The following is a 13592-nucleotide window of genomic DNA, read 5'->3' as shown; positions in this document are numbered from 1 at the left end:
CAAGACATCCGACAGAAATTATTTGGTGCGTCTTATGGTCGACCACAGGAAATAAAAAAAGAGATACCCATTCCGACAGAAGAAGATCGTTTGATTCAAAATTCTCCTTGGCCGCACCGGAACTCAGCCTGCTTTCAGACCCTCAATACTTTCATGGAAAGGTATATGAATAGAGCTAAAATATTAATATCGTTTATATATATATATATATATATATATATATATATATATATATATATATATATATGTATGTGTGTGTGTGTGTGTGTGTGAATGAAATGCAGATTCAATATTAAAGAAAACAAGATAAAATATCTTTGTCAGTGATATAAATCCTTTTACAATCGCGTTCCTTTTGCTACGTGAGAACGATTGACTTCTTCCATACCAGTTGACATAGTTGCTATGCAAATCTTGATCCGGCGCATTTAGTGGCGTTTTAAACCTTCGTGCATGGTACATACGATCTTATGCAACTTATGACGGAGATAGACACACCACAATATATTAACTAGAAGAAAATTCATGTTTGCTCATTTATACTGTGAATCTTTTTACTTGTTTTAGTGTTATCCTTTTTCAAACAGACCAAAAATGTTATCCAGAACTTGGGAATTCATAGATTTTAGGTAAACTATTCACTAAATTCTCACATTAGAAACAGTAGCTCTAACGTTAGGAACTTTAAAAGGAAGCCAGAGAAATTAATTATAAAATATGAAACCAACTACGCAAAACAAGATTTCTAAATGAGAGCTGACATAATAGAATTTAAATTATTGTCTTTATGTAAATAATGCACATTCTGTAAATTGAATGTTTGTTTTGGCTTAACCAAACAAAAACAAATGTACCGATATTATTGACTTATTTTAGAAATATTTTTGGAGATGAGCAATTCGTATAATTTTTAATTATTTGGACTATCATCCTTGTCTTCTAGTTGCTGTTTTCACGCCGTTTCGGCTAATTATTTCTCTGGCTTTCGTCAGGTAAACCGCGACGGGATAGGAATGTCGGATCTTCCAACTACATCCATAGCAATTGCTGCCTTCAATAGCTGTTGTCATCTCACCACGGTTTGGTCAATTAATCCTCTGACTAGCTTTGGATAAGATCGAAACCGCTACATCTAGACAATGAAGTCAGCAATTAGAGTTAGAGGATTCGACATTCCTATCCCGTTGCAGTTAACCTGATGAAATGTGCCGATGTATTGCATATTGTGAAAAATATTAAATGAGAGTGTTTGCTCCGAAAGAGTTTTTTTTTTTTCTCTGGATCATATTTACATTTGATCAGATAATCTAAAGACTTGAATTGCCGAACGCAATTTCAAAGTATTCTTTCAAATAATGGCGATATAAACATGCTTGAAGAATCAATTAAACTCAGGATGGTCTCTGATATGTACGAATATTGATGTACTCAGGCAGATGAGAAAGTCCGGTGTGGCAAACCCAATCACCCCACTTGTTTGTGCAGTGATTGTGTGAAATACGCATCTATTGTAAAGACCAGCATATTTTAATTGACTGAAGGGTTAGTCACCAATTCCATTTTTGATGACGATGCATATTTGTTTATGCAAGTCGATTAGCTGTTCGAAAAGTAAAACACTGTCGGGCTATTTGTCATTTCATCTGTTGCGGTTGATTAGTGCAAGGATCGATAGAAATCCCACAATGTCAGTTAGTAAAAATTCACTTTTATTACTTACACATAGTTTTCTATCACCGATATTGTGTAACGACACATCGCAATAACAAGGAAAATGAAAAAATTCCACTCAGCATTTTTTTTTTCATGTTTGAACAAAAGACATTTATTCTTGGTATCTCCAACAACGCATTGCAACTTGTTTTAAATAGTTCATTTAGTTTATCTCGTTTGTCATGTTGCTTGCTGTTATTTTTTCAGCCATGTCTCGAGCACATGCTTTTTTGCCGCTTTTCTGTCCACGTGTGACTTTTTGTCTCTGCTTTTGCTTTCTCAGTGATGTCATTTAGTACAGCCAACTTAGTCATTTGCATACCTTAGCTGTCATGCGGCTGCGGCTGCTGCTGCTGCTGCTGATAACAGCGCTAACGACTCTGTTACACCTGGCAACATGTGTTCTTTTCTTATTGTATTTGGAATAGTAATGTATTAATTCTCTAGTATTGACTCCTGTTTTTCTTTCCGTTGCATGCCATAATGTGTAACGCATTACATGTCTTTTTACTGTTGTCTTCAATAAATTTTTACACTGAAAATAGATTGGGTTAGTGTAAAAATAAATGTGTATATTTGTAAATCCCGCATTTTTTCACGATTATACTTTTTTCTTTTTTCCAACATGCATGAGAATGAGATACTCAAACACATTATCGCTAAAAATGCGAAAGCTAGAATATAAGATATTCATAGTTGTTCAACAGTAAAACTTTTAAGATTAAAATTAATGACTTTGTTTTCTAATTCGTTCCTGATTATTCATTTCTTTCCTCGTCACAGATGCAATGATATTCTTGAATTGGTAGAAACGGCTGAGCACTTCCAAGTTTTATCAGGTGTGGCTGAGATTGGCGGGATTGGAAACATTGGAATTGATTTGCTAGTGAAAGACATTTCTGTTACTTACGCTGGTGCCATTGAAGAATTCTTTGCTTCTATAAGTAACGTGATGGATATTAAAGAAACAAAATCTTTTGATTATAGTTTTTTTAAACTGCGATCAATGGTCAAAGTAAGTTCTCTTTTTAATTATCTACTGTTATTTTCACAACAGGTGCTCGACTGAGCTTCAATCGCTGGCCCCTCTCTGTAAAACATTTACAATAAAACACTGCTGATAGTTTCCCCCTTTCCCCTTCTCTCTCCCTCTTTCTCTCTCTCTCCCCACCTTACCTACCTAAGACTAAACGAAACTTCCACGAACAAAGTTTATTTCCTAGAACTACTTGTCTGTGAAACACAATACTACAGGACTGCTTGTCAGCTGACTACAACATGGTCATTTTCAAGTCCAATGTAAATAAGTTCGCGTCCTTTTTAAATAATCAAATTATTTTGATCCACCTTTTTAAATAATCAAATTCTACCACCATTGTTACAAATCATCGTGTGGTGGCTGTGATTGGTAGTAATGTTAAACATTGGAATTAGTTTGCTTGTAAAAGACATTTACCTACTGGTATAATTGAAGAATTCTTTGCTTCTATAAATAACGTGATGAATATTAAAGAACTAAAGCCTAAGTTTTCTTTGTAAGAAAAATTAGGAGATTACTGGAATGTAGGTTTTATGAAGCAGTCGAGAAGAGCTACTTACTGGCATTGTGAAGTGTAACCCGGATATAAGAGACCCAAATACAAGAAAACGGATATAAGACCGATTTTCTCTGGTCCCAAATTAGAGCCTGTGTCAATGTACAGTATAACCCGCATATAAGAAACCCTGATATTATTGTCACTCAGGTATAAGGAATTGACCGGAGAAGAGGTATCTTATATCCGGGTCACATTGTATATTAATGATTCAATGGTGATGGCCATCCTTAAATTTAAGCTGGCCCATAATAACTCGCCAGTAGCGACTCACGGATAATATTAGATAATATTAATGAGAGTGTTGCTTCAGGAACGTTTTACCCATCGTTTTAATATTGTGCAAAAGGAAAGCAAACATACAAAAAAAATCATAATTTCTACATATGCATACATATAAAAATTACAATACCTTAATAGGATCCTCAATAGAAGTACATATTTTGTTTTGCTTGATGCATTCATCTGAATGAAAACTCCATTCTTCTTGTTTTGATTTGTGAGAAAAGATTAATATTTTTCTCTTTGATCTCTGAATAAATACTAAAGATATCTTTTTTTCAGTTCATCTTCATATCTTATCGCAATAGAAATTAACCCATCGCATGGCGGTGCTGTTTTCCTCCTTAAGGTCTTGGTTTGAGCAATGAGGACTCAATCGGCAGTTTTCCCTAAGATAGTGCATCGTTTGTACCTCTCCACAAGGACATAAAGGTGAGGTGTCTTGGCCCCACTTGTGGAGATTGTCTTTTGTTTTGCCTACTTTGGCTTTGGCTCTATTTAGAGTCACCCAGTTTTTTCTACTAAGGTTTGAATCCTGGGGGAGTGTTTCTTTTGGGTCTGGTAGGGCTTCATTTTTATTCCTGCTGTTATAGTCTTGTCATCGTTCCATCCTATAGGAGGCAGGTTGCCTGGGATCGATTTCCTCTATATTGATGAAGCTACTGCAAAATTTTATTCTTTGTCTCACTGATTGGTGGCCAAACAGTGAGTGTCTGTGGTCGTTAAGCTGTTTGTACCGTTCTATTCTGGTGCTGACATCTCGCCTGATATGTGGTGGTGGAATACCAGTTAGGCAGTATAGAGCTGGCAAGGGAGTTGGTCTTAGGGCACCAGTTATGGTCCGGTATGCCTTGTTCAGCTCTACATCAATTTTATGGGCATGACATGATCTTGCTCATACTGGGGCACAACACTCTGCTGTGGAATGGCACAGTGCGAGAGCTGTTTGCCTCAGTGTTTTGGGGTCGGCATCCCAATTGCTGGTGACAAGCTTACTGAGAAGGCTGTTTCGTGATGACAGCTTGAATTTCAATTCGGTAATGTGTTTTCTAAAAGAGAGTGTTCTGTCCAGAGTTACTCCCAGATAGACTGGGAAAGGTTCATGTGTAAGCATGTTGTCATTCCACATGACTCTTAGTCTCCGATTTGCTTGGTAATTATTCAGATGAAAGGCGCAACCCTGGATCTTGTTTGGGTTTGCATTTCAGTACTACTTCTTATAGTACCTAGAGAGAGTGGCTAGGGCATCAGAGAGTCTTTCTTCTATGATGTTAAACTATTTGTCTGGGTGGCGATGCATAGGTCATCGGCATATATATATATATATATATATATATATATATATATATATATATATATATATATATATATATATATATATGTATATATATATCTTTGTATGTTTGGGTATTGTGGTTGGTCGTTAGTATAGATATTGAATAGGGTTGGAGCCAAAACTGAACCTTGTGGGAGGTCATTGTTTTGGATAAACCATCTACTCTTTTGTGCATCCATCTCAACATGGAAACGCCGATTACTAAGTAGACATTCAATTATGCTCACCAATGCTGAGTTTTTCAAGTTGAAAAAAACTGCAAGTGCATTTAGTCTTTGAGAAACTCATAGCGATCCTTAGAAAAGTTTTATTCTTTCAAAGTTGAAAAGCAGCGTCCACTTTATAATGTAGTCGTGGGAATTATCAAAAGAATTTTTATGTTTTGTAATTTCACTTTTAATAAATTTTCTCTCTGCATTTCAAATTTATAGAAAGTTAATTTTTTAAATAAATTATCTTTCATTACATGAATAAAAGAAATAAACTATGTTTTTTTCTTACATAGGTAAGAAAAAACATAGTTTATTTCTTTTATTCATCTTTAATTTGTTTTATGAAATCATATTTACTTATAAAATATACTCTGAATTAGAAGTAAATTTATCCGATTGGAAAATGCTTAAAAACGGATAAACCAGAAGTCAGTATTCATAGTTCATACGAAAGGGTCCTAAAGTTAGAGAGAATAACTCTAAAAGGGAGGTAACTGATATACTTTTATTTTTAACGTCACTTTTTTGTATGATAAAAATAATTAATTTTATTTCTACTGATTTTTTTTCTTTTGTGTGAGAGTTTAATTTACAGTTTAGAAAAGTACTTAAAAGTAACATTTTTTTTTAATGCTTTGAATTATTACTTTAAAAAGAATAAATATAACTTTTATTTCAGACATTAGAAGTGAAGTTATCAAACATTCTATATCAGGCTTTAGAAGAATGTCCAAGTGCTCAGTCCAAGAGACGACTGCTAGAAGTTTTCCAAACTATCTGCTGTAGACCTCAAGTTCAAGTAAGTTAGAAGTAAATTTGTATATGTACACTGTAATTAACTTGTTTATATATATATATATATATATATATATATATATATATATATATATATATATATATATATATATACTAGCCTGGGTGTCCGGCATTTCCCGGGTATTTGGAGGTGTGTGTTGAGCAAAAAATAAATAAATAAATACATAAAAGTGGTAGTAGGCAGGCAGGCAAGCTCGAGCCCGTACCACGAAGGAGGGAAAGAAAGTGAAAAAAAAAAAAAAAAAAAAAAAAAACAAGCAAAAAAAAAAAAACGTGACGTCCATCGCCAAACCGGAAGTGACGAAAGTTTATATTAAGGCTAGTCAATCGAAAAGAGGGGATGACTTTAAAAATATCAGCGGAAAAAGTGATCCCTCCTTGTAGAAAATCTCCCAGTTGAGGGTGAAGGATTTTTTTTTTTTTTTTATCCAATTTTTCGATATTTGTCGTCTGAAGGGTTGAACGTCAAAACGATTCCAATCTCGTGAAAATCAATCGCCTCTGTCGAAAATTTTAGGCTGCCATACATACATACATTTAAACAGACAGGATATTGTCCATTGTTTTTGTATGAATACCATGAAACATCATTAATAATGCTGTGACTTATACATGAAATTTTAGTGGTAAGAGTTGCGCAATCTCCAACCACACCTATCGTGAATGAGCACTATTAAAAACCAGCAGCAAGTAGAAATTTCAAAACGACTAGAAACAATGCTGAGATAAACAGAAAGCACACACAATGCTTGCTATTTCCCAATGGTCACATACCTGGTATATATATATATATATATATATATATATATATATATATATATATATATATATATATATATATATATATACTTCTTAATAAAAATTAACAAATAAAACTGGGGGTGATTTAATAATAACAACGATGAATTTCAGCGATTTGTAATGTATTTGTTTTTGTTATTTAATTCCTACATTTACTTCTTACGTGATCTTATAACAGAAGTATTTTCAGTTTGCTTATGTATGGATGTATTTTCAGTTTGCTTATCATTTTGTTCAAGTTGGTAAGGCGTATCTTACCAGATGCCAGACATTCACTCGCTATCTTATATAATGCATTCAAACCGAGAAATCTTTTTAAGATTCTAACCATACCTTTAAGTGAACTTGCTTCACCAAGTATATTTTCCAGGGTTTTTTTTTTTTTAATTCTTTTTCATGAGTCCAGTTGCTGGAATAATAACTGGAATTATAGAGACCTTTCTAAGATTCCGTTTTTTTTTTTTTTTTTTTTTTTTTTTTTTTTTACATAGGCATCACCACATTATCACGGCCAAGAGGCCACTCAAGGATAAGGGTTTCTTTTTATCCAGTTTTTTCCCAGTTTCTTTTGTATCGTACATAAGACCTTGGTATTTTGTTATCTTTTTTCCTATTAACTCTGTTTGACCAGCATCATTGAAAACTTTAACTTCTACTAAAGTTGTTTGTTTTTCCTTTTTGTTCCATATCACAATGTCGGGTTTTAAAAATATAAAGTTTAACATATGTTTTTTTCTTTTACATGGTAGTCACCACTTATCAAGGCCTGGAAGCCACTGGGTGATAAGGGTTATTGCGTGTACAGTAATCAATGGGATAGTATCATAGTAATGGTTAGTAGTGGAGATTTGATACAGTGTCTTACTTAAGAGAGCGGTTCATCAGGAATTTGTTTATGTTGGACTTGAAGACGGCCATATTGCAGTCAGGTGGGAAACAGACAAACAGAAGAGAGTTCCACAGGTGTGCACTTTTAAGAAAGAAACTTTGTTCATGGAATCTATGTTTTGATTTAGGCACAGATAAAGAGTGGTGAAAATTATTGACAGTGGTTTCAGCTAGATGGGTGTTTACCGTGAAAGATTGGCGGGGGGGGGGCAGAGATTGGAGCTTAGACGAGCACTTGCCATGGAAATAACGATAAAACAAAGACAGGCTCGCAACGTCTCTTCTGTGGGAGAGAGGTTGCAGGGAAGAGAAAAAGGCATCCCCCACTAAGCAACAAAGTCTATTTTGTACTCTGCCAAGGCAGGATAGGCTGTTTTTAGCAGCTCCTGCCAAGATGTGGCAGCAGTACTCCATTCTTAGACGTACTTGGCTTTTATATAGATAGAGAATTGCATCAGTAATGAGATATCTTCTGGAGAAGTAGAAGGATCCCCCCATTTTCCTAGTGACCTTGGCAAAAGACTTGATGTACATGTTCCATTTCACATCAGGAGTAAATGTCAAACCCAGAAGCTTGTCAAAACATGGAGCCTCCCCAAGACGAGAACCATCCATTTCAAGTGATGCCAGATGGGGATCAGAGCGTTGATGATGTAAAGATAGGAGCTTGGTTTTAGATGCATTTAGATGCATTAAAAGTAATCAGCCATCTCTTCCCCTACTGTACCACGTGCTCAATATCAGAGGAGAGAGAATCAGAGAGAACTTTGATGTGTTGCCATAGATGGTCATGTCATCAGCATAGATATCAACGAATGATTTAAGTATGTGTTTTGGGAGATCATTCATGTGGATCAGGAAGAGAGTTGGTCCCAGGATATAAATGAGGATTAAGTGTTTCTGTAACTATGGAAAAGAAAATGAACAGTTACCAACTTTGATGGAAAAAAAGAACTTGTTCTTGTAGTTAGGTTTTTTATAGGTGCTATTCATTTGCATGTGAGAAGAACAACTACTTTAAGAAAGACGAATTGAGAAAGACAGGCGGTTACGTTTTTGACAGCAGAGAGAGAATGGTGGATCTGAAATTTGCCAGTAGTCATTGTGGTGTTAGTGAAAAGGGGTTTCGTTAATTTACTTACAACATTGCACATACACACACATATACTAGCCAGCAGCCGGTCGTACAATATGCTGAAACATGATACTTTAATTTATGCAGATTGCATATGTATTATTATGGAATCAACCCTCTATTGATTATTATATATTACGAGGAATAATTTGCCTGGTGGACTAATTCGCAAATTTTTTTTTTAAATAATAATGATAATGTCGTCCATCAAATTCCGTCTGTGTTTGTTTGCAATATCACGTCAGCTGATATTTGGGTTTGATGATGAATGTCCTGGAAAAGTCACTTGTGATTAACGATTAATTTTAAAATATGCAAATTAAGAAATGATTTGTGGTGATTTTAAATGGTACCTGTTCTTTTATCGTAAACTGAACTAAGTAATTAGAAAAACTTAAAATAAAATAGTAAGGTACACCCGGGCTTGAACAACTATATTTCCATATCTTAATAAATCTGGGTTTTTTTTTAAGAAGAAATAATTTTCTGGAATTTTATTATCTCCCTTTGCCGGTGTAACGTAAAATATTCCCCTGTAAAAAAATTATTTGAATCTATGAAAAAAAAAAGTTACTTTTAAGATCGGATTTTGTCGATACTTATCAGATGAATTTCTGTACAAAACATAGCTAAGAACATTGTGTGAAATTTTCAAAAGATAAGCTCAGTTGTTTTGACACCTATGAGGAAGGAACTCACACACACACGAAGTGACTTTTATATAATAGTAGAAGACACGCATATATATATATGTATTTCATTTTTTTGGCGGCGGGGGGGTACAAAACTCTATTATAGCTATTAAAAAGGGAAGACTGAGTTTTTTTTTGCATTCATGGTAAAAAGAAGGATGAAGGGAAAACATTCGATGGAGGTTAAGAAAAAAAGTTAGATAAATAAGGGGGTAGAGTCGGCCGACCAGGTTTCGCCCTCACTTTTCAAAGCCGAATTGAGTTTTTTTTTTTTGTATAGGGAAACGAATTTTAACGGGGAAACGACTAAAATAAAATAAAATTATCGGAAAGAAGAAAAATAAGTGAGGGAACGACTAAAATACATCTATCGTTATGATAATTGTAGAATGGAGAGGAAAAGCTTTAGAGACTAATCACATCCAAACCCAAAAGACAATCCCTCTGCTTACAGAGAGGTCTCTTTAAACGGATGTGAATAGTCTCTAAGACCTTCAGACGAAATAACACTCACTCGTTTATATATATATATATATATATATATATATATATATATATATATATATACATATATAAGAGTAGGTAGTAGTTTGCTTGAAGCATTGTTGATAAAGAAAAATATAGAATTTTTTTTTTTTAAGCCAAAGATAATGCGGAGAAAGACCGGAATTATGAAAGTAAAGAAAGAAAAAAAAACAAAACAAATGTAGACGGGTATGCTTGAGTAGAGGAGTGTCTAGCCTTTATTCGTCTATCTTTCCTCACCTCAATGTATAATTATTTATAACCAAGTTGCTGGTATGTCCGGCGTAAATTATATATATATATATATATATATATATATATATATATATATATATATATATATCGCTAAAACATGTTTAATCTCAAGTCAGTTTCGTCTTCTAAAAAGAAAGATGTAATATTCTTGAAACTTTATTCCATTTTAGGCATCCTTGTCAGATATAACAAGCAACTTGGTGACTGAATACTGGACAGAGGTCTGCCAACTGGAAAAGGTATTTGAGATGCAACAGAAGAACCCGCCTCGGCACCAACATTTCTCAAGGGAAGCCAGTCAGATTATATGGATCGAAGGCCTAATGAATCAGACTGAGGTAGGAGGAGCACACACATATATCATACAAGCACACATGCACGTATTACCTGCATATAGGCGCACATGTATATATACTCACATTGTACATGCCATTTGTTGCATAGAAACGCATACTCATAAGCATACAAACACGCATAAATATATCATGGCTTGATGATCAATGTTTTTTAGAAGGTGAGTGGTCTCAGCAATAACAAGAGCAAATTCTGCCACACAGAGAGTGTGAGCCACCTGATATCCAGCAGTAAGGTTCTGCGAGGGAACGACTACTATGAAATGCAACGCAATGGAGTGTGTAAATATCTCTGCTGAACGATCTGTAAAAAGTTGAATATTGAATGCTGCAGCAAGTTTTTTTAAAAAAATTTTTTTACATAGGCATAACCATTTATCAAGGCCCAGAGGCTACTTGAGGATAATGGTTAAAAGTGTACAATTGTCAATCGGTAGTAATAGAAATTTGTTAACTTAAAAGGAACGGCTCATCAAAATCTTGTTTACGTTGAATTTGAAGACAACCATATTGTTGTCAGCTGGAACGCAGGCAAACGGAAGACAGTTACATAGGCGTGCACTTCTAAGAAAGAAACTTTGTTCATGGAATTTACGTTTAGGTTTCGACACAGATAAAAAGAGGGGGAAATTATTGATAGTGGTTTCAGCTAGACGAATGTTTTCCATGAAAGTTTGGTAAAGAAGGAGCATAGATTGGAACACAGACGAGCACTTGGCATGAAAATTAAAAAAATACGAAAATACGTCTTGGGAACATATACAACAAAAATAACAAAAAAACGAAAATACGTCTTGGGAACATATACAACAAAAATAACAAAAATACGAAAATACGTCTTGAGAACATATACAAGAAAAATAACAAAAATACGAAAATACGTCTTGGGAACATATACAACAAAAATAACAAAAAATACGAAAATACGTCTTGGAAACATATACCAGAAAAAATAAGAAAAATACGAAAATAAGTCTTGGAAACATATGCAACAAAAATAACAAAAATACGAAAATAAGTCTTGGAAACATATACAACAAAAAATAACAAAAATATGAAAATAAGTCTTGGAAACATATACAACAAAAATAACAAAAATACGAAAATAAGTCTTACATATACCAGAAAAAAAAACAGATGGATATAAGTCATACAGCATTCACTGTGACTATGCAATTCCTAGAGTTACGTATCTTGAAAACTCCTTATAAAATACATATATAATTATTCGAAATTATTTAACTTTATATTTTTAGATCCTGATGTCAAATATGAAAGGAATTAACTCGCATGTTCTTGAAGGAGGAAATGGATGGGAAATTAAAGAACGCTATGAAGAAATCATCATAAAATTTAAAAGGTTTTCAATTATTTTCTTTCATAAAAATATATCAATGCTTTTCGCTAATTGAAGAATATTTTTACGCTTTGAAAAAATTAATTGCAATTGTTGGATATTAACATGTGTGGGGATCTATGAATAAATATAATAAAACTCCTATCGGATGTTGACTCGTCGGCTGTTACATAAAAAGTGTACAAAAGCGTCTCTGCGCATCGGCACTACGCACCCTTCAAATCAGAAAAAGAAAAATAGTAAAAATAAATCTGACCTGGGAAATCGAAAATCGTCGTTCAGGGAGTTTGTTTCTAACTGTGTTTTCATTATAGGCTTCTTGAGGTTTCGCAATAGTTTATCACAACTTTTATTGACCTCTTTTTCTTGATGTTTGTTATGGTCTACCAGTTCCTTTAGCTCTGCATAAGCAACTTATTTCTTTGCATTTTTTATATCAAGTCTAAATTGGTTAGTTAATTAATGAAGTGTTTTTGCCATCTCATTTGGTATAATAGTAAGAGTATTCATTAATGGACGAGGATACTAGAGTTCAATCCTTGCTCAAATCACATGAAAGACTTAAAATAGGTACTTGATGCCCCCTTGGTAAACAATTAGTCGTAAATATAAAGAATCACTCCACCTTCGAAAATTCCTTTAAAATGACCAATTTTGTATGTTTTCGGGGGGGGGGGTGCTGAAAACGAAAATAACGTTTAAAAATACGTCAAACGAGTAGTTTCCAAGATATGAAGAAATGTTAGTTTTAAAAAAGTGGGGGACCACTTTTCTATAATAATTTAACGTAAAATGAGCACCCAATTTGTGACCACCATTTTGGGGGCGGGGATGGGGGTCTTTCCACCCTTGGAAAATCCTTTAAAATCACCACTAACGTTTACAATTCCAGGAAATAAGTATTTTCCAAGTTATGAAGAAATGCACTCATTTGTGGCCACCTTTTTTGGGAGGAGGGGGGGGGCTGCCGGTATATGTTTTTTGTTCTTTTTTTTGGAGGGGATATTCAATTATAGAACTTGTATAGTTTTTAACAGGTGCTTCTGCAGTTTAATTAACCGTTTAAAAATAAGTAATGCGCCAACATTAACTGAGCAGAAGAACCGTTTAATATTTCACAAAAATTCTGTTTACATTGAGATGGTGGAGGGCCGGAAGGTATTGTGGCGGCCTTCCCCTCGCCCCCCAAAAAGTGGCCATAAAATGGGTGCATTTCTTCATATCTTGGAAAATACTTGTTTCCCGGAATTTTAAACGTTAGTGGTATTTTACGTTAAATTATGTTCATTGTACGTTTCCCCCCACCACAAAAATATGTGGCCATAAAGTGGGTGCCCATTTTACGTTAAATTATTATAAAAAAAGTCCCCCCACCCTTAGCTTTTGGCCACTAACATTTCTCCATTGCCGTGATTTTAAACGTTATTTCCGTTTTCAGCGCCCCCAAAAACCAGTAAAAGTGGAAATTTTAAAGGAATTTCGAGGGTGGAATGAATCTTCATATTTACCTAATTAGTATTATAAGGGTAGGATCAAGAGTAAGTGGAGTAATCTTGGGAATAAAGCGGTGCCCTCCCCTACATCTCAGTGTAACAGCTAATGAAAAAGGAACCTTCGGGTTGTCCTATATTC

At 34.3% G+C, this 13592-nt stretch overlaps 1 protein-coding gene across 1 annotated transcript in view; it reads left to right on the top strand.

Moving 5' to 3' along the window:
* The window catches only part of LOC145284635 (uncharacterized), a 96170-nt gene that overhangs the window by 36441 nt on the left and 46137 nt on the right, over positions 1-13592 (top strand). Inside the window, exons 10-14 of the mRNA XM_080133540.1 lie at positions 1-161; positions 2497-2728; positions 5818-5937; positions 10421-10588; positions 11860-11963. The exon at positions 1-161 is cut by the window's left edge and continues 10 nt beyond it. Coding sequence (XP_079989666.1) covers positions 1-161; positions 2497-2728; positions 5818-5937; positions 10421-10588; positions 11860-11963 — 785 coding nt within the window. The remainder of the gene's footprint in view (positions 162-2496; positions 2729-5817; positions 5938-10420; positions 10589-11859; positions 11964-13592) is intronic.

This window comes from Euprymna scolopes, chromosome 9 (assembly GCF_053919585.1).
Source record: "Euprymna scolopes isolate OS-2025 chromosome 9, ASM5391958v1, whole genome shotgun sequence".
In the NCBI taxonomy this organism is placed as follows: Eukaryota; Metazoa; Mollusca; class Cephalopoda; order Sepiida; family Sepiolidae; genus Euprymna; species Euprymna scolopes.
This window is presented reverse-complemented; position numbering and strand designations above follow the sequence as displayed.